The sequence below is a fragment of the Paralichthys olivaceus genome, chromosome 16 (genome assembly GCF_024713975.1).
Source record: "Paralichthys olivaceus isolate ysfri-2021 chromosome 16, ASM2471397v2, whole genome shotgun sequence".
Classification (NCBI taxonomy): domain Eukaryota; kingdom Metazoa; phylum Chordata; class Actinopteri; order Pleuronectiformes; family Paralichthyidae; genus Paralichthys; species Paralichthys olivaceus.
The window spans coordinates 20,645,636-20,672,764 of record NC_091108.1 but is presented as its reverse complement, the minus strand read 5'-3'; the positions used below and the strand labels follow the sequence as shown (position 1 = coordinate 20,672,764).

At 39.0% G+C, this 27,129-nt stretch overlaps 2 protein-coding genes across 6 annotated transcripts; both read right to left on the bottom strand.

The window, feature by feature from the left end:
• Positions 1-1,162: 1,162 nt before the first annotated feature.
• On the bottom strand, positions 1,163-14,680 carry dpydb (dihydropyrimidine dehydrogenase b). Its single transcript, XM_020111116.2, has 25 exons — positions 14,430-14,680; positions 12,737-12,847; positions 12,547-12,629; positions 11,785-11,872; positions 11,518-11,679; positions 10,945-11,141; positions 10,504-10,585; positions 10,054-10,141; positions 9,656-9,763; positions 9,383-9,552; positions 9,086-9,296; positions 8,733-8,917; positions 7,301-7,516; positions 6,874-7,038; positions 6,725-6,793; positions 6,464-6,547; positions 6,254-6,374; positions 5,982-6,101; positions 4,927-5,069; positions 4,640-4,694; positions 4,116-4,237; positions 3,764-3,913; positions 3,388-3,450; positions 1,895-1,972; positions 1,163-1,799 (listed from the first exon to the last, which is right to left on the bottom strand). Exons 1-25 carry the CDS (start codon positions 14,457-14,459, stop codon positions 1,638-1,640), a joined length of 3,063 nt encoding a protein of 1,020 aa, XP_019966675.2. The 5' UTR covers positions 14,460-14,680; the 3' UTR covers positions 1,163-1,637.
• On the bottom strand, positions 14,544-26,441 carry odr4 (odr-4 GPCR localization factor homolog). 5 transcript variants are annotated; one of them, XM_069511629.1, is made up of 14 exons: positions 26,304-26,441; positions 25,915-26,018; positions 25,024-25,140; positions 24,581-24,673; positions 23,687-23,793; positions 23,569-23,605; positions 23,010-23,153; positions 22,821-22,916; positions 21,793-21,840; positions 21,347-21,466; positions 21,154-21,265; positions 19,531-19,734; positions 17,061-17,123; positions 14,544-14,680 (listed from the first exon to the last, which is right to left on the bottom strand). In XM_069511629.1, exons 2-14 carry the CDS (start codon positions 26,011-26,013, stop codon positions 14,607-14,609), a joined length of 1,314 nt encoding a protein of 437 aa, XP_069367730.1. In that variant the 5' UTR covers positions 26,014-26,018; positions 26,304-26,441; the 3' UTR covers positions 14,544-14,606. The 5 variants fall into 5 exon arrangements, with proteins under 5 accessions (XP_069367730.1, XP_069367731.1, XP_069367732.1 ...); XM_069511630.1 differs by lacking the exon at positions 14,544-14,680 and adding an exon at positions 15,816-15,928; XM_069511631.1 differs by lacking the exon at positions 14,544-14,680 and adding an exon at positions 15,816-15,928 and having other exon boundaries at positions 26,241-26,358.
• Between the last annotated feature and the right edge of the window lie 688 nt (positions 26,442-27,129).

Sequence of the window (27,129 nt, the reverse complement as noted above, 5' to 3'; positions counted from 1 at the left end):
GCAGTTTGACTGTAAGAGGTATGTATGCTATGCATATTATTTATATTGCACCTACAATAACTCTAATAGTTTTACTTTAATGACTAACAATAAATGTTAAACTGCAAATCCATGAGGAAAAACGTTAATTGTGGAAATGGGTAAAGTGCTAATCTAAGCTGATCCAATTTTTGTTCCAGACAATCTGAATGTCTCAGAACGCACTGCCAAAAGATTGATGAAGAACATCAGTCAACAAAATGAAGAACATGTGGAAACAAAATCACAAAAATGATCAGCTACTGTAAGGCCTGGATCATAGGTTCTTACAATTCTTACTTTTTAAAATTCATTTTATACAATGGAACCTCCATTTAAACAGAGATCTGGATATCTTTTATCAGCTAGTGTATCAAGATTATTTTGGCTCAGTAAGTCAGCATTTCCAAAGGCTCAAACTCGTGAGGCATCTGAAGCCATTACTTTAAGAGTTTATATTTAAGTAACTCATAATATAAAGCAATTGATTTTCTTTAGATTTGTGGAACCACGTTAATCTTCCAGAGTTTCTAGTTTTAAAACAGAGCATCCAGCAAATAGTGACTGAGTTTATTGCAATAAATAAATATATGACAACACTTAAAGCATAATTTCATTTGAACGATGATCTAATCCTCACAGTGTTGATGCTTTTACACTTTTATTCTGTCACTGGAGCTCAGACTAAAATGAAGAGATTCTGTGATGATTGGAAATAAAAACTAATCCTTCTGATGTATTAATTAGGAAAAAATATCCTGACAATGTTAAATATTTCCCTGATTATTGATGCACCTCATTATTATGTTACATTGTGAATAATTAAATGTATTTTCCCCTCTCTTCTTTACTTAAGCAACACAAGCAGTCCGCTCAGTGTTTTTTGTAGTTTTCATCTGTAAAAATGTTCAGTCATGAATATTAATGACACATGTAAATGAGCGAGATGGTTTCAGAGGAGGAGGAAGAAGAACAGGCACCTTCCCTCTGGAATCCTCATAAAGACCTTTGGTTGTGGGTTCTTTTCTGACCTTTAGATTACTGCCAATCCTCCAACCCCTTTATAACACATGGTCCATATAAGTTCGGTTAGTCGGTTTTTCCTGTTTGTGTCTGATTTCTAGAAGAATCATATTGGCTTGTGTTCCTCTGCGCAGATGGTTTGCTGCGTCAAAAAACCTTTATTTAAATCACAGACTATACTGTATTAAAGATGCATTTCCGATTACATCAATACACTTCATATACGGTGAAAGGTAATTTCATTTGAAATAGGCCATCATCACAACCAACACAAAGGACAGAAGGATACCAACAAAGCAAGAATTACAATTAAAGCAATCTAAATCAGAACTACAGTTATATTATTGAAAAAATAATTTCGATGTCTCTATGATGACTATTTAACTTGAAAATGTTTGCCTCTTTCTACCTAGCTAGAACTACTAAAATAAAATTTTCCAATAAACCCCCACTCTCTCTCTCTCTCTCTCTCAAGATGATACTCATATTGGATGTCATTTTTCGATCACTTTACATCATCCAATGATAAATCAGATTAACAGGAAACAATGTCTCAAACAGAAAATTACTTAGCCCATATAAAGTTTTGATTTCTCTTAGATGGCACTGATGGGTACGCCCCTCTTAGGATGATAGGGTGTTGTCCTGTCAATCATCTTGATGCAGTCTATGATTGGACAGACGCTGAGGCACAGAGTGCAGCCCGTACAGCTGTCAGTCACCAACGGAAAGTGGGTTTCTGGATGAAACGTTATGGCCTGTATGGGAGAAAATGGGTGTTACAGGAATTAGGCAGCCTTAAACAAGCAGAAGGAGAGACTACAATCCTCATATGACAGGCAGACACACATACCTGGTATCCAGAGTCATTGCAGGTCATGTAACATTTGCCACAGTTGATACACATTTCTTCGTCAATCAGAGCCTGGACCTGAGAATACAGATGAGGGTCAGGGTTAGGATCGTTTACAGTCATTATTATTATCTTAATATAAAATATATATATTTAGTACTTCGTGTCTCTCACCAACATATGATAATATTTAGATGCAGTGGTCTGAAATGAACATCCTTCTTATTTACCCAAAATGTTTATTATAAGAACAGATTCTTAAACTTAACAAAAACTGCCACTGTTCAGATTTTGCCCAGTTTTAACCACAAAATTAGACTTTGATTTGATGTGCAGTGTAGGTGGTTAGGACAACTGATTATCTGACTGAATTATCAATAATCAAGCTTTCGAACAATTGGTTTATTTTCTGCCATTTCTACAATTTGAGCAGTTCAGTGGTCCAAGTTCCCTCGTGACCGCAGCCAAAACACCAAGGATACAGTGTAGAGAGCCTCTATTAATATAACTGGAGAAGTATTCTACATATCGTGGCTAAAACTGTAGCAGTAACATTGTGCTCTGATATAAAACTGAACATTGCATCACAAAGACATAATAAGGCTTTGCTGCCTTTCTGTTTTTGTTAAAATTGCTCACACTGTGGTCATCTTCTTTAAATAAACTTTATTTAAGTTAGACTTCATTTGAGTGTAAATATAAAAGATGCTTGAAAAACATTTTGACTTGCCAACTTTATCTGTCAGTTTTTACACAACCAATTTATTTTGCAACCTTATATTAGAAAGACCTATCTCTGGTAGAGGCTGCCTTTACTGTGGGACGATAGATCACTGACGTGGACGATGTTTCTCCACTTTCTCCCACTGTACAATAATGAAGCCAAAATATCCTGGATACAGGTGCTGGCATCTTATACTGATGACATAATTTGGAGGCAGAGTCTGCAAAGTGAAGGTGCGGTGTTGAGGTCCTGCTGATACATGTGCTCAACAAATCACAAGTCAGTCTCAGCTCTCAATCATAACGTGTCACCCTGTTTTTAAAGCATCTCAAAGTTAACTGAAACCAGACATTTGAACACACTAGTGTGACAATTACATATAATGACATAAAACACATTTGATGGAGATTTATTCAACATGTATTCTGACTTTTTAGTTTGGTCCATGTCTCATCCACTAACATGAAGGAGGCAGAGTTTATGATCTATCCTGCCACAAGCCACCAGGAGGGGATCCAAATTATTTGATTTCACTTTTGGGAGCCATCATGTTGTCCATCTTTATAAATGTCCATCTTTATATATGGTCAATGCTAAAGATGATTACTACTGTGCATCAAAACTCACACATTTCTATCTTCTTCTGTCAAGAATGTAAGAATAGAAATCTATCCCTTCAGTTAATTTTAATGACGACAGTCACATCAGATGCACCTTTTTAATCCTAAGAACATAAAAAAGCCATAAGATGTGAGAAAAACAGTCATACCTGCTCTGTGTTGCTAAGATCCTGGTATGCTCCAATGTAGCGCAACGCTCTGGCTATCACATCCTACAAACACAGCCATTATCACACACAAACACACACACACACACACACACACATACACAGCACACACAAAGCACAAATGCATACTCGCTTAGAAACATATATCACAGAAAAAAGCATTTAGATTAATATGATGAATGTGTGTTTGTGTGTGTATGTATACTGTATGTATGTATGTGTGTATGTTGCACCTTTTATATTACATTGCATTTCATTTAGCTGATGCAACTTCCAAGAAGTGCATCAACCATGAGGGTACAAACCCAGAACAGCAAGAATCATGTAAGTACATTAGCTTCAAAAAAACCAAAGCCACCTTGACAGCAGGGACGGGTCTTTTGGGTTGGTCAACCCGAGTGACGTTGGTTTCTATGACATCAGTTTTCACAGATTCTCTGAGCTGTTTCTTGTACTTAGCAAGGGCTTCTGTCCTCTTCTGGAGGTATGGACCAAAGCTGGGGAGGCTCTATACACACACAAACGCAAACACGCAACAATCAACTGTTTAGAGGACAGATTAGATTTAACTAAATAGATGGGTGGTGTCTCTTCTTGCAGGCATATTCAGGACCAAACAACCTATTAACTACTTCTTTACAGTAGTGGTTAAAATAATATAATAAAAGTATAATTACATAAATAGAAACATTAGGAGTAAGTAGCGATACCTGTCCAACCAGCTCTTCCAGTCTGGGAACTGGTTTTCCTTTCTGGTGTCTCTCTGTTGGAGGAGACTGGCCGTCCCAGTCCTTCAGCTCCAGGCTCTTGAGGTACAACAAGGTCTTCAGACCTGGATTCATACAATTACAGTGTTGCCATCATCATATCGTGAACATATCTTACATATCTCACACATACACCAGAACATTTTCAGGCTGCTGGTTAGTTCAGGAGGATTGAGGGCAATCAGTGTGTGTATACATCTTCAGACCTGGGTGTGAGGAAGATGTTATAAAAGCTCTGAGAAGAGTGAGTAGCATTATTTACAGCACTCTGCTAGATTTATTGCTCATCAATAAAAAATAAAGGGATTTTTCAAAAACTATAGGACCAGTGCATTAAAATATGTTTTCCTTGCAGGACTATGTTAAAAAAAAAAAAATTTGTTAATGTTTTGCTTTTGGGTTAAATATGATGTGTAAGCTTGATGTTTTTTCACCAAGAATGAAATACAGTGTACACAGTTACATACCTACGCAGTAATCCTCAATAACTGTGAAATCCTGGTTCTGAACTGCGCTGCACACCTGTTGTAATGAGACACAGGGAGACAGACGTGTATTAACAAGAAACACACGTATATATATAATACATTTTATTGCAATATTGTAATACTGACAAACAATATTAACTCTCTGTATATCAAGAATTTTTTGCTTTACTTTAATAAATAGCCTCATATTGATACTGACTGACATCATATATTTAATAATGAACACTGGCTCAGTGCACTGTACCATCAAAGCAGTAACATATCACCTGTAACACTGACGCTCCAGCGTGGAGAAACTGTAATCCAGTCTCTGCTGAGTCAATGCCCCCAGTGGCCAAAACAGGGAAACCAGGGATTGCTCTGCTGATTGCTGATACCGCTCTGAGAGCAATGGGTCTGATGGCGTTTCCTGCACACAATATGAAAAGTGCTCAGTGTTTGGGAGAATCACCCCTTGGGGGAGTAGTGCAGTATGAACATGATGTGTCAGGATAATCTGAAATCCAGTACTACTGCTTCTGTTCATGTCACCTATGAATCCCAAAGGTCAACCGGGAATTCCCTCAACCTGAGGTTTCAATTAATTTCAACATTTTGGTGAAATCTGGAAACTGAGCAATGATGTTTTTTTAATGGGTAACTATCTCAAGTTTGAGTCAAAGTAATATTCAATCAGTACATGGTGAAACAATCAGAAACTCCTCCTTCATGGTGCTTTTAACCTGCAGCCACTAAGTGAAGGTGTGGGTCTAGTGTGTACTGTGTATTTACTTGTCATCAATCCATATGTACATGTGTTACTTTACATTAAATGTAATTCAATCAATTACATTTTATTTGTACAGCCCATATTCACATATCACAATTTATCACATAGGGCTTCACAAGGTGTGACATCCTCTGTTCTTAACCCTCAACAAGAGTAAGGACAAACATTTGTAAACACATAAAGAGTGTTGTGGCTCTAGACTGAGCCTTGAGGATCAATTGGGTTATTCTCTGCATGACCACAAATATGTAACAGAAAGCCGGTGTTACAAAATTGTAAACATGGCTGTTTACCAGGCAGAGCGGCTCTGATGCAAGATGCTCAATATTGGAGATTTACAAGCTCAACCCACATTAAGAAGTAAAAGTCAATACATCTTAAACTCTGCTGCTTTCATTTTGATCATTCCTTTTTACTCTTTCCTTTTCCAGTCTTCCTTTAGGTTTATTGGCAGTGCTCTATTAAGATTTGTACTTTTACAGTAGTGATGTATGCTACTAACAATTTCAAGGGATTGTATGTATGTTTGTGGGGTTTTTTTGTGTGTCTTACCCGACACGCCTCCATACGTGGTGCGTTTTCCCACTCCAACACTTGGCCAAGGCGAGCCATCTGCCTTCAGTCCCATCATACCTGACACTGTGTTGGTGGCAGTGACTCCATCTGCTCCGCCTACGAAATGACACAACAGTAACAACAGTCAACATGTGTGCAAGACTCTTTACATACTTAGATTAAAATGATTTAATATGCAATAAAAGAAATAGCAGAAATGGCATAGAGGGAAGAAATAGAAGGGTGCAAGTGTGGTGAGGTGTGTTTACCTTCATGAGCAGCTTTGGCAATGTCAACAACGTTAGTCACGTTTGGTGTCAGTTTGGCAAAGAACGGAATGGACGAGGCTGCACGCACCCAGCGACAGATGTTACGCACAAGCACCGGGTCCTAATGAAAAACACACATAAAAACACAGGCTGTACAATTGTATGTATATGTGCATGTGCATGTGCGTGTGTGTGTGTGCGTGCCCACACCTGTCCACAGGCCAGTCCCATCCCTCTCTCTCCCATCCCGTGAGGACAGGACAGATTCAGCTCCAGTGCATCTGCTCCTGAATCCTAAACATAAAATATATATATAAAAAGTATAAACATATATATATATATGTATATATATATATATATATATATATTTCTACAAACTTGAAACATTTGATGCACTGTGTAATTACACCATAATTATACCCTGTGTGCTCTATGAGTGATATTATATTTTTGGATAGCTGTTGGTCTCACCACTGCCATCTTAGTTAGTTCTGTCCAGTCTTCCTTGTTGTAACTGCACATTATACTGGAGATCACCACCTAACAGAGAGACAGGGACAGATTCATTTTCAAATGCTCAACACTTCCCAGGCAACAACAGCAAATGTGATGTTACTGACATTGTCGGGGAAGTCCTTCTTCAGCTCAGCCACTGACTGACACCAGTAGGCTGCTGTCTTCTCACTGATGAGCTCAATGTTGAGGAAGGAGCCCTGGCCTGGTCCGAACATATGACCTGAAGTGGTGCCACGCACGATACGAGGAGACACGTTGGTCACCAGGTCCTGCAGAGACACAGGTTTAGTACAATGATGTAAAACGCTCTTTGACAAGCATTTACAGGCCTCTTCAAAATACCTAAAGTGGATAAACTGAAATTGAGCATATGGACGTGGGTGATCCATGTTCTTTTGCTGGTGGTGATGGAGAAATCTAACACATCTCCTATAGGGTATTTCATAACATCAATTTGTGTTAAAATAAAACTAAACAACGAAACATACTATCTGTGTACTTCCAAACCGTGTGATCATGGTGTATTTGTACCTTGTCCAGTCCAAAAGTCTTGGTCAGAGCGAAACCCCATCCTTGTTCAAAAGCTCTTCTGATCATGGCCGTGCTGGTGGTGGGAGGAGCGGAGGCCAGGCCAAATGGGTTAGGAAACTTTATTCCACAAACCTCCACACTGATGTCCACCTCATCTATAGCAGTGTAGAACAATGGCAGCTTTGGGACTGGGTCCACTATCTTTTCATGCTGGGACTACAGGAGGGAGGGAGTGAAGGGCAGCTTTTTAAATCAACATTAAATATTACATATTATCTTGTTAGGTGTGATGTGAACACTTCAAATGTCACATCCCATTATTCATGATCATGGTAGTACTTAGAGTTTAAGAAAAAAATAAGCTGAACAAAATTACACTCATGACCTGAGATAGAAAAGAAAGGAAAAATAGGGTTTGGAGAACAATGATTCTATTAAAAAGGTTCCTCCAACATGAAAACATAACCATGAACAATTTTAAATGGTTAATGGACTGCATTTATGTAGCACTTTTCCAGTCTTAATGACCTCTCAAAGGACTAAACACCACAGTTCACATTCATACAGCTCTTCTATATATTGTGATACTCCATCATACTTCCCATTCACATGCTGCTACCACAGCCATCAGTGGGAATTGGAGTTCAGTGTCTAGCCCAAGGACAGGACTGGAGGAGTTGGGGATCAAACCACTAACTCTCTGATTGGTGACCAATCTCCTCTACCTCTTGAGCCACACATACCAAAATGTATAAAATATATCTTAATGTGAAGAGGTGTGGTCCAAGGCTTCACTGACCCAGACTCATTGAACAGCCAGGCAGAAGTGAAAAGATATTCTATTCATTTCTAAAGTGAGCCTCACCCTTTTAACCAATCAGACAGAGCTTAAATATGATGGTTATACAACAGTTCCTGGTCTCTAATCCCTCTTTTCTATCCACCACTCATCTCTTTCCCATTTTTCTCTGCTTACCCCAACCGGCTGAGGCAAATGGCTGCCCGCTAGGTGTGATTCTGCCAGATGTTTCCTCCTGTTTTCCTGTTTTTCTCTCCACAGTTGTCAAATGTTTGCTTGCTGTGGGAACTGTCGGGTTTCTCTATGTTATTGTAAGATCTTGATGAATGCATATTGTGTTATTTTGTGCAATACAAATAAACTTGAATTTATCTACAGGCCTTATCTCACCAATGCTTCAAACTTATAATGGCGGCTAAAATGTGGCACTATGACGATATGAACTGACAGCCCTGATTCCTGTATTATAGCTGAGATAGACAAGGGTGCAGGTTGAAGCGTAGCAGAGCAGGAAGAGGGAAAGGTGGGAGGAGTCTTTGTTTCTCGTTTCATGCTTAATCTCCAGAACCTGCATATTACAGCTTTAAGGATTTTAAATATTTGACATAGAGAAAATCTCCACTTGTGCAGTACCTGTATGTATCTGTGAATGTGCCATGAGGCCTGCTTGCCATCGTTAACTGATTCCACTGAGGTGTTTGCCAAACCAGCAATGTCTCCGCCCGCAAACACCCAGGGCTCACTGGTCTGCATGGTGTCTGTGTTCACCTCTGGAGTGCCCCAGCGGGTCATCTTCACAGGAGCCATGGCGTCAGTCACTTTAAGCAATCCAAATACAGATTAGATTAACATAGCATGTTGGAAACACCTTCAACAAATCTGAAAAGCTCCATGACTCAGTATCTCATATGTAACAATAAAAATATATACTATCTCGGACATCTAATCAGTCAGTTGGTGTATTAGTCACTTTATTGGTTCATTACCTTGCTGCTCATTCAACATGGAACCAAAGGCACTAATGATGTAATCTGCCTTTAGCCTGACAACCTGTTCCTCATCTTCCAGCCAATCCCCTTCCTCGTTCTGTTCGGTGCGACAGAACTGTAACCCGGCAACCCGTCCATTCTTCATGAAGACTTCACGAGGAGAGAGGAAAGGCAGGAACTCACACTGCTCTTCCCTTGCCAACTCCATCTGAACGATAGGAAAAAAAGAACAAATACATTTATTATTCTCCATGTATCCATCTGTTTATAGATCTGTCCATCTCACAGTCATACCTCTTCAGGAACAGCCCTGATGTTGGTGAATCCCTTCCTGAAGCAGACGTACACTCTCCTGGCTCCGCAGCGAAGGGCGGAGGTAGCGCAGTCAAACGCAGTGTCTCCAGCACCCAAAACGATCACTACGCCCTTTAACTCCGGCAGAGAGGAACGACACTGGCACATCCCTAGACAGAGGGAGACAGAGGCAGAGACAAACAGAAACACACAGTCAACAGCCTCTATCTGACTGGCTTTCTAAGGGATTTAGTTGTTTCAAGTTTGACTTACCTTTCTTGCTTGCTAAAGCTACCAAAGGCAGAAAGTCTTTGGAGGTGAAGAAGCCCTGATCCATGGTCAAATCCTTAAAGATTGCAGCTCTGTTGGCCTGAGGGAGGCCTGAAAAAAACACATACACAGATGTATACAACATATTGGAAGAAAATGGGTTTTGTAACAGACCAAGTGAAATTGTTAAGGGGAGCTGTCTAAAAGTTAAAATAGTTCATTACAACTTTTTACAATTTTACAAGGTGAAGGGCTAACATACATTTGTTGAATTTAATAAACTGTACTTGCACAACAGCTGAGAGTGCACACATAGATTTACTATGTATGTTCAAAGGATAAACTTCTTGATGCGTATCAATGAAGCTAAATGCTAAGCTAGTTTTGCCAGTGGCACACACCAATGCCAATAAAGACAGCTTTAAATCCTTCCTTCTTTAGGGACGTCAGAGTCATTCCGTTCACACCAAGACCCTTCTCACACACCACCTGTAAACATACACACACACATTTTAACAACTGTGAGCGTGCAAATTGTCAGATAGATCTTGATACAGTGATTCTGTCTTATTGCTAATATTTAATACATTTAACACAACAGTTTTTTTTTCATTTTATCACAATATAAGCAAATCTAAGTGATTTTTCTATCACATCTTTAGTTTGTTTCCTGCTTGTTCTTCTTTATATACTGAGGCCATTATCACTATTAATCATCAAGAAATATAAGAAAGTGCAATTTTTAAAGTTAAGCAACCTACAGATGACTTGATAATAATTATTGCATCATAATATTTCACTATTTATAAACACTGCTTCACCATTTCAGAACAATGTGTGACACTTCATACCTTGACTCCCAGATCTTTCATCAGATCTACTTCAAACTGGACAACCTCATAGGGGAGCCGGAACTGGGGGATTTCTGCTGTGCTGCACGGAAGAGCAAATATATATTTTTAAATATTTGAATGTTTTACTTGTCTCTCTTCTAGATATTCTACCATGTAAATTCATAAAGCCAATCTGCAAAGCCTCAACAACAATACGTATATGTGTCTCTCTCATTAATGGGATTGATTATTTCTTGCAGGCCAGGATTCAGTACTTGTTTCTGTTACCCCGCTTTGATTCAACACTCCCTAATTAATCCACTAATAATTTGCTATTATTTTAGTATTGTTGATTTTTTAAATTGTGGTTAATTTACTGTATTGTAACTCCTGCTTTGTATAATTTCGTGTTAAGTATAATCTGTTTAGATACACCATAGACAGATAATTATACGTTACCTCAGCCCTCCAATGTATTTCTGTCTCTCAAATATAGTAATATTATTATATCCCAGACGGGCCAGGAAGGTAGCACAGCTGATTGATGCTGGGCCACAGCCAATCAGAGCAATGGGGCTGTAGTAAGACTTTGGCATCTGATCAGGTGGTGGGAGATCAGGATTCCTGATCTGAGGGATGCCCATCTTACTGAACACCTGGGAAAAAATTACACACATACATTTAATGTATACAAGTAATTCCCTTGTCAATCTCTTTAATACACTGCATTCATGTCATGGCTGACTTAAAACACTGTAATGTGGAGTGAACAGTGGCCACTGTAGTCAGCACTGGCAAGAAAAAAAGCTGCTATTTAAAGTTAGAAAATTGTATAGTATTGCTTTAAAGTTTTTGTTTGTATGTCTTCTACATAATTCTTAAACTGTGAGCCAAGGGCAAATAATTAACGAGAGAGACAAGTCCGATGTGTAGATGAGACAGACGTTTTTGGGTGTTAAAAACATAACCAGATACACATACTGTGTAATTTAGTTGTAAAATCCCAGAAACTGTTAATCACATATTTTGTACCTCAATGGCAAACTGCTGTAACCCCCCGATGTTGATAGGGCCTTCCTCAGAGGCATACAGGTTACAGCCTCCTACGCAGAGATCTGATGTGGGACAAACCATTCCACAGGTCAAACCCAGGGGGTTGTCGGATAGGATGACCCGAGCTGCGCCATAATAGTTCTGGTACACACACGATTAACATGTTCATTATTATTCTTTCATTATTGGATACATTTTTGCAAGCATCATTCATGTAGGCAACCGTGTATGAGTTTATTTTACTACCTTATTAGAGATGCTTGTAATAAATGACTTGATGTCCAGATTAGTCGGGCAACTCTTCTGACAGGGAGCATCGACGCATTTTAGACACCTAAACACATATTTTACTTTTATTGGACAGCTTAACAAAGTTGCTGGGATTAAAAAATGTTGTTTCAATTCAGAAAAGGAAGCAACAACTATAAATGCAAATGCACATCCAAAGCAACTTTCAAAAGTGACAACATGAAAGCGTCAGTACAGTAGGAGACCTTAAACTAAGTAATACATTCTAAACCTGTTCAATAAAACAAAGTATAGGAGCTCATGTGAAGAAGTCCCAGTATGTGCTGGTTAGATATTTTTGAGTGTAAGAGGTGTCAGGAGAGAAAGTCTGATAGTTTGACATTTATTTTATGATGATACAACAGAACCAACAGAAAAAGACATATGATGTGGAATCATCATTCTCTGGAACCACTACAAATGAATCAGTGTAAAATGTAATGGCATTTTATCTATCAGCCGAGTTGTTGAGGTATGGAAGGCTGCTGCATGGCTAAAAAACCCAATCGTACTTTCTTTGCCTGTAGAAGGTAATAAGGTTGAGTTGACAACGCAATTGTCCATCAGTGATGGCTGACAGTCACCCCGATGTTGAACCCAACTTTGTGACAGCCCCTCCCTCCGAAGCCATCGTCAACACAATGTTTCACTACATGTCCAATACCAATTCAGTTGACATTGTATAATTATGTTACAAATAATAGTATAATTCATGCTCACCTTGATGCCTCTCGTAGAGCTCCGCGCTCGCTCAGTGTTGTGTGTTTGATATCATCAAAGTTGTTCTCCAACTTTACACAAGACTGAGAGAAAGAAGAGAGGAGGAAAAACAACAATGAAGAACTGGGTAAAAAAGAGAGAAAATGCTATTTACTATATCGTGTCTAAGCATGTGTGTGCTATATCTTACGTCACAGTTTCTTTCAGGGTTTCTTTTCCAGTGTTTCTTTTCTTTCTTCTTGTTTGCTGTAGAAATGATCGGAGCGTGAGTCTTCACCCTGGGATTCAGAGCCAGGATGCTCTGTAAGAAATTATGTAAAATAGATTAACACATAACTTTAGGCGCCAATCAACAACTACTCCAAGGACCACCGCTAACTTTTTGTCAAGATCTGTGCATTTCCATGGATCTAGTTAAATAAATTGTATCTTTTAGAGCTGTGGCTTGTTATTGGAAACTTTGCATTGAAACATTGATCTTAACCTGTTACTAATGAGCCACTGCTGTTATCTGTCTTTACATATGGAGATCTCCAGGCAAAAACACAGATACCATGGAACATTTTAGAGAGCTTGCTTGTTTGGATGGTTGGGGTCAAAATGATAAGATAATGAGGAGGGTCAATGCACTGACGTTATGTGACCATGTCGGATGTATATGTAACAGAAGAAATGAAGAAACTATTAACCATGAGTCCTGTACTTACAACCTGTCACAGCAGGTACTCCCTAATGTCTTATCAAGAAATCAATATCCAAATCCAGTCTACCGGTTTAGTAACAGGTTTCTTGATGGTTTCACATCACAGAATTAAGAGGTATAGCATCATATTTTGTCGGGTTCTTATAATTTCCTCTACACATACAAAACCTTGTTTTCTAAACATACATGTATGAATGCAGACTTTCATAACATGTGTTGAAACTATTTCCACATCTCTACACTTGCATACCTTCACTCAGACCGTACGTTACTGATCTACAGCTTCTTACACATGGCACAAAACACGTGGCTTGTTACAAAAGACCATAAGTCACAGGTTCATAAACCGCTTAACATGACGTTTATCATTTTAATCGTCTCATTGCTGTAACACGTTAAAGTGGCACTCAGACCTGTGTGCATGTTAACGCCTGATGACGCTAAGGTACACAACTGAAGATATGTCCCTAACGTCCGTGGTCACTAATATATGCTTACATGGAATGGTGGTAGGACTTAATTAACAAGGTGGAACATCCAAGGGATATTCTCCCGATCTTGTCCTATGTTCTGGGAGGGACAGTTTTCAGTTTAAAAAGGCATAAAGGTAATGATGTCTGATCTACTGAGCGGGCCACATGGCTTTCATTGTACTGCCATACAAGCCAGTCAGATTTACCTTTAGCCTCAGCATACCCTCAAGCTCTCAAGGTAAAAACACTTGATGACAACTAAGGTTATGTCCCTAACATTTGCTGCTTACATCTCCTGGTAGTTGGTAACTTAAATTGTGCAGAAGTCCTTCTTGGATTAGTGTTCTGTCCATAGTGGTGGAGGCTAATCCCTAAACTGAAAAGTAAAAATCCTCTTTTTACTTTAAAAAAATGCTTTGAGGACTAGTAAAGGTGATTTGAATTTTCTTATCAACTGATTTATAGTACTCCGTAATGGTTTGGTATTTCAGCAGGTGCACTAAACTTCTTCTTTACCTGGCGGTAAAGTAATACAACAGTTACTCTGTCACCAAACACAATCATTAAATAATTTAAAGCATAAATCTGTGTTCTTATTGTAAATCTGTTCTGAAATCATGACATGTAGATACATGGTATATTTGTGAAGACAGACAAATGGAGACTCCTGCTGAGGAAAAAGATAAAACATTCATTCAATCCTTTACCTCAATGTCTGGAAGGTCTTTACTCAACATGATGCTTCTGTCCAACTTGAGAGGGAAGCTCTCAAGTGATCTTCAGGAGATTCTTGATGGTCTCAGGATTAGAGGTCCGAAGCACTGTCCGGGACTGCTCTGCTCCCAATTGGAACAATGCACGAGCTCTTATCCAGCCCGTTTCTCTTACAAACAGAGACGTTCGATGATAGGGTGACCACTTAAAGCCACCAAACCAAATTGTCTTTTCACTGAGAGACCTGTGGATAAGGTTGACCAGCAAACAGAGCTGTTATCACTCTCCGAGGGGGTTAAAGTTCAGCAGAGCTGGGCATGGGGCATGTTTTGCAGCTGAGCATTGGATAAATCAAACCAGTAAAAACTGCCGGGTCCAAAGTCCACCTCCTGTGAGGGGAGTGGAGCCCTGCATGCCTATGTTTTTCTTACATATACATAATTCCCTGTTTAACTCATTCCTGTCTGTCTCAAGGACAAACCAGACAAAAGTTAAATTAGGACAAGACTGTTAACAGACATGTTGTTAACCCGTGGCATGCAGTTCGCAAATAAGAGAGAGGGGAAGAACCATCCGCACCCCCTGGTTAATGTGTGAGTTTCTTGCCTTGTTGGCACGTAGAAGAAGCACTGAACAATTATTAGAGAAAGCACCAGAAGGCCTGGACAGAGGCTGATTTGTTAATTGGTTACAACTGTTATACCCACTATACCAGATGTAAATTTACAACTGCAGGTAAATGGCAACAGAAAAAAACAATCAAAATTTTATTGAGTCTGTCACTCTAGTGCTCTCATATCCGATCATACATCATATCTGATCTATGTCTAACCTCTCTATCTGCACTTGTCTTTTATGGCTCTCTCTCACTTCCTCTTGTCCAACCTTCAGTTCAATTTTTGCTACAGCTGGGGATTAAGGTTCTTCAGCCCATCTTCTGCATTTATCTAAGTCAGTCTAGGATTTAAGTTAATGTGCTCATGTGAAATTTGTATATAATAATCAAGCCTCTGGAACAGATGCTGCAGTTTTTAAGGCTTCAAGTGTAACTTGACAGCAAACTTAAAGAAGTGACTTCGTGCCCTCTCTGGCTGCCCATGTCAAACCATTCTGACATTTTTGGGGCTCTCTTGCACCTTTAACCACACTCAACAGTGATGTCACACGTACAGCTGCCTGTTACTACAGCAATCTTTAATAAAATCTATTCAACACCCAGGGTACTGATTACAATTTGACACTCCATGTTTAACACTCCATGTTTAACACTACATCGAAATGTCCATCTACAAGCAGCATTTGTCGCTATACCTACAGAGGGAACTGTTGTTATTACTACCATTTCTTGCTCCTTTTCCAATAGAACCAGCAAACACTTGTTAGGAACAAATGCACTTTATTTTGGTGGCTGTTTATACATGTCAAACATCATTGAGATAGAGCATTGAGGCAGCAGCGGCAAGTACAGCGGCGGCAGTAGCTATGGCAACACCTGGACAACACAGAAGAGAAGTTTCATGACAGTGAGTGTACAAACTTGTGCTTAACTCTTCCTCACATGCCTTGTGAAAAATCAAATGGTTAAAAAGAGAAACAGAAGAACTGTGAAAAGGTGTAAAACAACTACACAGATGTGAAAGATTCAAAAAGGTGAGAGAAAAGACTAAATAAAAGGAGGACGGAAGGTCTTGGGTGCCTGGTCTGTGTGCATCTTGAAGTGCTCCAACTATTTTGGTTTATGTATGTGCAGCCACACAAAGTACACAACAGCTGGATGAAGATGAACATGGACCAGAGGGAGTGGTGTTTAAAAAAATGCACTCTCAGACTATCATATCACTGGATTACTTACTCTGAAACAACTGTGACCATCACACTTATCCACGACGGACACAGCTCGACATGAGGAATCCACCCAGAGGTGGATGATTACTTTTATTTTTCATTGTATTTCATGTTTAAACTGGTAACTTCATATCTTTGCATGATAAACAATCACCTGCATGATAATGCATTTCAAGAATAGCACATAAACATTAAGTTGGAAAGGAAACAGTGATGCACAGATTTAAAGGTAATTCCATGTCTCCCACATAATCAGAATAACAGCTTGAACACATCAGTGTGATGATGCTCTGGTGCAGCGGCAATTCATGGTGATATATTAGCAAATGACCTCAAATTAGAATAGTAAAGGTTGTAAACATTTCCAAGAGTGAGGGTGTGAGTGTTAACTTAAGATTCTGAACCTGCCCCTGTCTGTAACAAATTTCTAAAAAGTGTAACTGTTTTTATTAATGTGGATGTAATTATAAAACATTTTGACAGATCGATCCCTAATAATTACATCAGACTAGTGTATGCTAATGAGAACCCACTGTAATTCTAACATTCATTATGGTTTTTCATTTGTATAGCCTGAACCATTTTTTCCACACTTGACTTCACAGTTACAGTGACAACAAATAGCAGAACTATAAGTGACCAGTATTTGACGGTGGCAGACATTTGTTTTTCTTTGCTTTTACTGTGATGTTATAAAACTTTTCTTTTCATACTAGTCAGGGTGGTGAAGACAGATGCAGCAGGAAACAGGTGAATTTCCTCAGTACAAAGGGTTTTACCTGTGAAGTTGTTTCTCTTGGGCTCAGGCACTTCTTGGGCTTTAGCAGTTTTCTCAGTGGCCTCTGGAAACACATTAAGCACAATTGCATTAACTACAGTAAAGCAATATCTCAATAAATCATATCGATGAAAAACTGACTTAAATAATGAACCGACCTTTACATGCTTTTTGTCAGTAAAATCATTTAATCTATATTGAAAAGGTAACGGTATAAAAAGACTGTTTAGTAGTGCACTACCACTACAGAAGAGGAGTGATGTTAAATTATGAACATACGACTTGTTCTATTATCTGCCTGAACTTTACAAACACCTAACTGTTCAGTAGTGGAATTGTTCCATTTTGAGAGCTTCAGGTTTACTGTTTTTGGACTTTGAGTTGAACAATTCTGAGAATCATGACCCGTCTGTCGGGCTGTAGATCACATCTACTCTGTTACCTGGACTGACAGACTGGGAAAAAACAACAGCTACACAGTTATCACGTGTATCTCGGCCAAGGGTTTTGTTGATTTTTTAATTTTTCTGCAATGTCCTGATTGTGTCTGAATGCGGAATTCAGCCAAGGTGAGGAAAATCAGAAAGTCTTTTCTCTAATGGAACCTAGTTAAAACTACTGAAACAAATTGATTTCAACACAAAACCCATCTAACACTTAAAAACCACTGGCAGGGTAAAAGTGTAATGCAGAACATATCTGATGCATGATCCTCGTGCATGATACGATGAACACCAAGGTGCGGAGAGAATGGACGAGTTTCTACTGAGTGTGTGTATTGCATGTTGGAGGATTGCATGCTTTGTATTTGGGGGTTAAGTTTGGTTAACAACACAAGCCTCTGAACAAAGTGAAGCACTGAATGGGAGGAACAGAAAGTGAAAACAGAAAGATAAGAGTAGCTGGTCAGTGACTTTGTTGACGCACGGTAGAAACAAACAGTGAAAACACCGAGTTCCCTCTGTGATCTACAGCTGCTCGGTGAGCAGATGTGATATTTATTTCGACTCGAGTTTACTGACATCGTGGACCGTAGGGAATGCTAACGTCCGCTGGCGTGGTCGCGTCCCGTGGGCTGTTAAAAAGTGGACACTTGATTGCGACATATCTCCAGAAAGTAGGTCAAGACTCGAAGTTTTCTTAGGTTTATTGGAGTTCTCCAAAGCAACACCGTAAGAGCTGGATATAAAGACCCACACGGAGGATCCTCAACACGTCAGCGGTGTTTCTTCACAGTTAAATTAGGTTTACCTCTTAAACTAATACCGATTGCGTTCAACGAGAAACGAAAGCAAGTTAGTAGCACGAGTCATCGACTTGATACACAAGACTGCATCTTAGCATTACTCTTTGACAACAGATACAAACCTTGTGCCTCTTCGCAGGGTCGCTAAAACACCTATCTTTCCCTCTTGTTCCTCAGTTGAGCTGCTTTTAATCGTTTCGTATCGTTGTGGACAGATCGTTCTTAACACGAAGTCTGCGTCTCTACCGGAACTTTACTGACAAAAACGGAAATCAGATTGTCTGACCCTAAAATGAGCAAATATTTCACAATAAAATAACAGAAAGACAAGTCAACAATGTTAACAGTAACATACATTGGGTTAATTACAAGGATTTACAAGGACATTTTTTTAATATTGACTCCATTGCTGGGACATTTGTGCAACAATCCTGAAGCAGTATCAAAAATCTCTCTAAATGTAGCACTTGGACTACAAGAAGGGTTCGGCATTACTGAACAAAATCAAATAACAATACATCTGCGACTGTGTCTCATCATTGTCCCATGAAGGCTTCACCGGGAAACAGCATCTGCATGCATCATTAAAACTCCACAGGTTTGAAAACACAAGAAAAACAATAATAATAATAATTATAATTATAGTAATAAATGATAAAAAATAATCATCAAAATAATCATCAGGCATCACAGGTTAAAAAAAATGAAACTAAAGATTTAGACGAGAAGTCGGAAAAAAGGGATCACTAGCTATCAGTGCGGGACACGGATACATGGGAGCAAGAGTAACTAAGGGAGGAGGAATGTCAACACCAATGGAGTTGTAAATCAAACATCACCCAGATCACAGAAAACAGATCCAAAACTGCAAGAAGAAATGGCATGAACGGACATCAGGAAAATTATGATGGCCAAGAAACGGCATCTTTGAAGAAGCCTGCTGTGATGAGGTGGAAGCTAACATAAAACATTCCAAAGCAAAAGACACAAGTGGCAAGCGGGAGGGCAAGCATGCTATAGAGAGAGGTATTGGGGTGATTCAGGCAATGGAGCGGATACATGCAGGTGAAAACAACACAGATACAGGCACTAATGAAAGATAATAAAACACAGGAAAGAGAGAAGAAAGAAGGAAAGATAAGAGAACAGGGACGACAGCCTACTGCCCCCTTGTGTCCCCAACACGGAACAGCACATAAAGCCCATGGTAAACAACTTTCCTGACCTGCTTTAATATTGCTCTCGCTGAGTTCGGCAGTCATCTCCTGCCTGGTGTCTAAGTCTTCCTCAGCTGCATCAATGTCCAGCATCTCCTTCAGCCGGTCAGTCATCTCACACAGGCCCTCGTCACTGAACTGGTAGTCACAAACACACACCAGCCCAGTCGCTTTTACAGGACAGAAGATACGCCGAGGGAGGCAGAATTGCTCTGAAAGAGAGACACAGTGAGAGAGAGGAGACGAGGTTTAAAATTTAGTAGATATTTAGGAAAATTATGAGATGGATTAAGTTTCAACATTTGCTGCGTATGTTATTATGGTTATCAATATATAAGTTGCCACAAGTGGCAATTAAAAGAAAATAGTTAATTGAGTTTCCATTTGTTTCTAAACTGTTTCAGAAGCAACAGTGAGGGTTAGTTGATTTAACAGGTGACTTGACTTAAGGTGTGGTCAGAAAAAAATTCTGTTCAGTGAAAATGAGTAAAATATGTTTGCTTCTGTCAGTTTATTGAGTTGTGCTGCCCTGTTCACTTTTCTCAGAGCTCAATTTAGTTAAATATTTGACCTGTGAAGTTGCTAATCATAAGCTAAAGGATACTGACTAGATGTGATGTGACGCAGTCATGGCAACATGGAGCTAAATCTCAGAGGAAAGTTCTGGGATACATATTGCGGAATCCATGACGATGAAGAGCTGATGCTCTATAAGAGGGAAGGCAAATGTGTGCTCATGTTTGACCAACACTCAGAAAGTCTTTGCCATGACTCTGTAATGTAAGTTTTATAACAATATTTTATTTAACATTGGCTAACGTTACACACTATAAGATGCTTGACGTAACGAGGCTGTGGCAGCAAAACCCTTTTCTGAAATGATCAACAATGCCTAACCCCTCCTGTCTAAACATTTCTCTGTAGAGTTTGAGATTATGCTGAACAGGATATAGGAACCCCTGTACATGATTGGCTCTAACTGCTCGAAGTGTGGCCCCATGTGTTCCCTTTTCCTGCCTAACCCCAGGATCCTGATTGGAGTGGCTGCTGTCCTGCCCTCCCATCTACAAGAAATAATTGGAGTATGGGCAAATATTAAGAGTTTGTTCAGCCTGACAATCGGGGAGGCTGTTTTATCTCAGCTCGCCAGGGTGTCTTTTGCAGATCGACACAGGTTTATGTTTGTAAATGTTTGTGATTAACTCCGATGGCTATCCTCTAAAGGATACAGATAAAAAAGTGACCTCATTTACACAGAGAAACTTTTGTTTTTTATTAAAATAGTATAGTCAGGTAGGTTTTACTTTCATTTTAGGTGTCCTTAATTAGAAATATAATTTGAAATAATTAACTCTGGTTTTCTAGAGTCCTATTTGGGTTATATTTGTCTCATTGAACCCTGTTTCCTTTTTTCAGTTTACCTCATTTGTTTGTTTGCACCAGTGAATGTGATCTCAATAAATAAATTATAAAGTAAATATAATGATAAATATAATAAAGTAACTTATTTTTAGCCAAAACCTCTTCACGTTGTTTCTCCTTATGAGCCATGTTGTAGGAAACTCTTCTACTTTAACTCTCTGATTTGTGTGTCTGTGTGTGTGTGTGTGTGTGTGTGTGTGTGTGTGTACCAGTCAGTTGTGTGTCTCTGCTGCTCTTGCTCTCCTCCTCTGATGTCAGCAGCTCCTCCAGGAGCATTTGAACCCTTGTGCTCACCGTAGAAATCACATCTCTCTTGAGCAGCTGTGCATGAGAAATATTTCATAATGTTAAGGATGAATGTTTCATCTACATTTGATACTATCTGATGTATTAACACTTTACCTTTTCAGCCAGCTTGGCCTTTGGTTTATTGTTGTGTAGATACGCTCTGCTGTGGATTGTTCCCCTGACTGACATGCTGCCTCCACACTGTTGGATCACATCTGTTTGCCTCCGTTCACCCTAACACACACAGGAAGTCACAATCTTCCTTTATTAACATCATGCACAATGGTAAACTTCATTTCAGCCACCATCGCTTAATTCACCCACTCTAAATCAGCAGTGATTTTACAGAGAACAATATACGAAACAATTAAATAGAAATATTCTCGTATATTTAAAAGTGGTTTGCATGTAAAGGTCTTGAGAAACACCCTAGATGATTGTATTTCTGTGTGTCTCTTACTAGTGTGATGGCCAACACAAAACTTTGAGCTGTGGACTGATTAGGGCCAGTGAGAGTAAAGAAGCTGACAGTATGAATGAAGCATCTTGTGTTGTCTTACCGGTGTGATGAGCAGCTGAGCTGACCACTTCTGTCTCACATTCCTTTTCTGTAGTGAAATGTCAGACACATCAAAACATTGGTAAAATTCTAACAGCAGAAAAAGCACAGATTGTATATTGTGTGTAGAAAAATAACTTAGAGGCCCTACTCTTAGTATCTCTCTTTCTAACTACTGTCTAACTGCCCTGCTCAAAGGCATCTTAACAATGTTTTTTGATGGGGACATTGTCACATGTCACTGATATGTTTTCCTCAAATATTTCTCAAACCAGTTGTGACATCAAGATTAGGACCCAACTCTGCCTTGTTAAATTGGGTCTGCAGAAGCAATTCAAATAATAATAATAATAATAATAATAATAATATAGGGAAGAATCAAACAAAACAAAAAACTCAGTTTACAAAAAAAGACAAACAATGACATCCTTTATGAGAAGAACAGAAAACAAGAGGAATGGAAAACACGTTAAAGCATGCAAGAAGACTACAGCGATGTAGTGGACAGATGGACATTAGGGGGAGAGTGGAGTTGTATCTTTTATTTCTTTTAGATGATTTAGAGTAGAGTAGGGTATGGTAAGACAAGCATGTTTCTGCAGATGAAATGAAATCTTAATCTATGTTAATTCATATTCATTAATTTTCAAATTGATTTTATTGTATTTTTTTTTAAGTAAACTTAACTAAACTAAAGGTCGGTCTGAGTTGTAGATGCGTAAGTTTTGAGGACAAAAAAGTTATTCTTTCTCTTGTAGAATTACTGCATTTGTGTGACAAATGTACATGAGCACTTTCTTTACAACTTTTCAGTATTTGTTTGCTGGGCCATTGCTGTGTTATCTTTGATTGTTGCAGCTCTATAATCAGTCCAGAAATAAAAATGACATAAATAATATATTTGAATGCAACCATTGTTGCCAAAGTGCCCTTGAGCAAGAACTTTTTTTTGTTCGCAGCCGTCCTTGGATAGATACGAGCTCGATATATTACTTCATGCAGTTTTATGTGTTTTTTTATTGATACAACCTGTCCTGCTGTAAGCTCTGTATCCTCAGGTAGCTTTTTTCCATCAAACAGACAGAAGCCAGTCTTAATCTTGTCCGCCCACGCCTTCAGTCCCTCCTGCAACAAATACAGACCTGAGAACAGTTCCCCAGAAAATCCTAAAAAGGCATTAATGTGTGATTGTGCTTGTGTGGTGCGTGCATGCTTTACCTTAACACAAACATCCATGTTTTCTGTGCCAGTTCTGTCGTTTGGCAGAGGTAGCAACATGTCCACATTTAGACAACACGACACCATGGACCAGGAGGAACATACACCTGACTGGTACTTCCAGTCTGCAGGCTTGGCCATGCTCTGGAACAGAGAACGATAGTTATATAACTGATGACACCACACTGGGATCATCATGACTAAATCTGAATGTAATGTCTAAGTTGGGACTTGGGTCAGTAAAAACAACTAAAAGTTGAGTCACAAATTTGAATCTTTAATCTGAGTCAAGTGATTTGTCCTCAGCAGAACTCAAACTACACAGATGGGAAATCTTGAAGCCATTCAGAATGATCAGAATGGATCTTTGGAGAGTTTCTGTGAAAGGGTTGATTATTCATTAAATAAACATTTAAACTTTCGTCTTTGCTGTGGGTAGATCAGTGACATTTCTCCTCAGCTCCATTCTGAACTCAAAGAGCTTAGACATTAACTATTTAAAGTATAGGGGTAATATGTCATATGCTGCTTTTGTGAAAAATGAAAGTTAAAATCTGACCTTGGGATCTTTGACATCAAAAGTTCTGCAGACGGTCCTTACATGTGGGGTTAAAGAATATTTACAAACAGTGTCTGGTAGCTACAGGATCCAGTGAGAAGACTGTGCTAAAGGATACTTTCTAGTTTTGGGATTGACGTGAAGTGTGACACAGTCTGTGACGTCATCATCTTCAGGGGTCCACAGATGCTCTGAGGAGATCAGGTTCTCAACAGCAAACACCAGCTGCACACAGACAATACACGCACACATACACAGGGATAAGATAGATAAAGAGTCAGAGCAATTTTGTGAGCAAGGGATAAGTGACAGCTTTGTGCCTGTCAGCTGATTTTGATGTTTTTCTGTCCCTTACTGGCCAAAAACTAATAATGCAGCATAAAAGCAACATACCAGTGGTTCTGTATATTTACACAACTGACACCAATTTACCAATTTAGGCAAGCGTTGCTGTAATTTCTTTTATTCCTAGGGGCCCAATGGATTGAGCTGATTTTAGTAAGCTATCAAAATCAAGCAGACACTTGAAACTTAGTCAGCCTAAATGCAAATATTATGATAAATAAATTCAATATAATAAAATACACTTCACTGCTGGCTTCTGTTCTAGTGAGTTGATTTTAGAATATTAATAAAAACAAAGTCATAAAATAATTGGAAATTGTTTGAGGGATCTGTGAAACGCTTCCCGGTCGTCATGCATTCACATGCTGAAATCAAGTTTTTCCCAAATCAGAAATATGCTGCAGACTAGTTAGTAACACTTGTAACTTTTTCCAAAGAAAATGTACACTGAGAATATAATAATGAGTAGCTTGGAGAAAACAACAAGTGTGGAACAGTTTTGTTGCAGACTGAGGTGAGCAGAGTGGGACAGGGGACGGACGAGAAGAATGAACAGGAAATCATTCAGGACACAAGCCTCTGGACTCAACAGACGACAGGGACTTGTTGTAACCGTTGATTACAAACACGCAAGCCACAGGTGCGGTTGTGTTTAAGTGAAACTCACCTGTCGGAGTGTGGTTAGCGTGTCCTTGCTATCACTCTCAGTGATAATGAAGACTCCCAATACACACAGGCCTCCAGGCAGCATCCTGGACACCTAAAAAGATTAAACCAGTAGCAAATGCATACTACAGGTGACACACGTGGTTTAAATGTCTACAGACACCGATAACAACACCAGAACTCTTCTGTCAACCATATTTATCCTCTCTTGGAAAATAGTTCCATATATTTAATTCTAATATGGAGTTATTGCACAGAGTTATACATGTATTTTACAACTACTCATTTTTCGTATTTACGATCATCCCTTGACTGTATTAGCTCACTGCATCAACAAAACATATAAAGTGTGCTCTAAAAAAACTATTCTGGATGCACGATTAATAAAAAACACTTCAATACACAAGACCACATGGTTGTGTGTTAGGTTAGAACTTTACCCACCTGTCGGGCGTGCTCAGTAACCCACTCCTTGTCCAGGAAGTCTCCAGACGCTACAGCAGACTCCTGCTTATGAGGTGTACGAGTCGCCATGACGACAAAATCCCTTTGGGCTGAGCTCTGAAATATTCAGCAATTTGCATGAAATTCTGTCTACTGACAAGCTTTATGGAATTGCTAACTCCAGGTTTAATATTTTCATGAGATGTAAGTTGTAATCATTGAAATCAAAACATAAATGGGTTGAAATACTTCACTTCACGTGTAACAAATCTAGGATATATGAAAGTTTCACTTTATGAACAAAATAAAAGTGTTTCCATGATAATTACTTTTTTTTTAGATAAACATGTATATGATATTAGCCAGTCTACACTTTGAGCAGACACAGTATAGACTGCTTGTGTGGTATTGAGCTTTATCTTAGCAGATCCAGGATCACCGGAGCAGTCACATCATAATGGCAGCTGAAGTTAGATTAGAATTACAACTAGATTGTCAAAATATACAATATACCCACTTGATACACCTCTCCATTTATGGTAGACACTGTCTTTTCTCATGAAGGTTGTTACACAAAGCATCTATTGCACTTCTGTCTGTCCTGGGAGATGGATCCCTCACATGTAACTGAAGCTTCTATGTTTTTCTCCCTGTTAAAAGGTTTTTTGGTAGTTTATCATTCTTTCTTGTTAAGGGTTAAGGGCAGAAGATGTTGCACCTTGTTAAGCACTATAAGGGAAATTGTACTTTATGAATGTGGGCTACATAAATACAATCTGATTGATTGACGTCCTGTATTTCGCAGTCACACTTCGACCAAAATGTGTTTGACTGATGACAGACAGTGCGTAGACACATGTATCTGTGAATGTCGCACGGTTGAACACGTACCTGTCCAATGAGCAGTCCTGTGTGTGGACCAGCTGGCTGTCCACACAGTTCAGACAGATATCTCTCCACAGCATCTTCTACAAGATAACCACGACCCATTCTGCCTGAGAGGGTGAGGAAAGATGTCACTGTGTTGGTTTGTCACAAAGTCACACAACAGCAATCAGCTAGATGATGGTTGAATGAGAGTTGACAAGAACTTCATAGTTCCTGTTATCTACAACAACACGGTTTCTGACTGAGTGAAAAGCAAAGAGCAGTTAAAGCTTTGGCTCGGTTCCAGGCAGGCTGCTCCTGTAGCTAGCTGACATCACTAATACACACACATGAGGAGAGCAGCAATCCAGAGCAGCCCCACAGGTCTGCTCTTTAAGAACGGGAGGAAATACCTCAGTGGATTCAATGAGAGAGAGAAGACAACTTTGACAGCGGTGGTTCGTCAGCAGAGCAGGCAAAACACAATGTACCAGGATGCTTTGCGCTGTGACGTATTTCCGTCGCACGTCTCTGTCGTAGTTAAGGTTAAGGCAAACTAGTCAAGTTGGACAAGGATCGAACGAAGCACTGTTCATTTTATATCAAGATAAAACTTCTAATGGAAAACACTAAAACTACGTATTGATTCCAGACACTCCCTGTATTGCACTTGTGCTTAAGCATGCTAACTTTTAACAGCAACTAAATGAACGTGCTGAAAATAAAAAGAGTAGCATTTCACATTACGTTTCAAAGAGATTTACAAGCCGTGCACTTCTTTCTGTGGTGAAACTTCCTGTTATTCAAACTTTAGATTTAATATATATTTAAATACAGTACCGTTTACAGCAGAAACCTGTCAATGTATAGCGATTCGTTCTGACTTTCACTTGAAACTTCTTTTTATTGAAAATTGCATACACAGTGAATGGAACAACACAGACGTCTTATAATAATAATAAAACATCACATTGATATTTTGTGATTATAACATGATCAGACTTATCAAGCAAGACAATAAAAACAAAAATAGAAATGCCTGCAGACAGAAAGTAGAGAAAAAGGTTGTATCAAGATGTTTACATCAATATATGGTGTAATTGTTATTATATATTTATTTATTTCCCCCCAAATTTTGAGAGGTTATATTGGCTTTTTGTTTGTCGTTATTTTCGGAAATGGAAGTTCAACACAAAATGATTGAATATCAGTGGTGATCTGGAGCAGAAGACAGATACA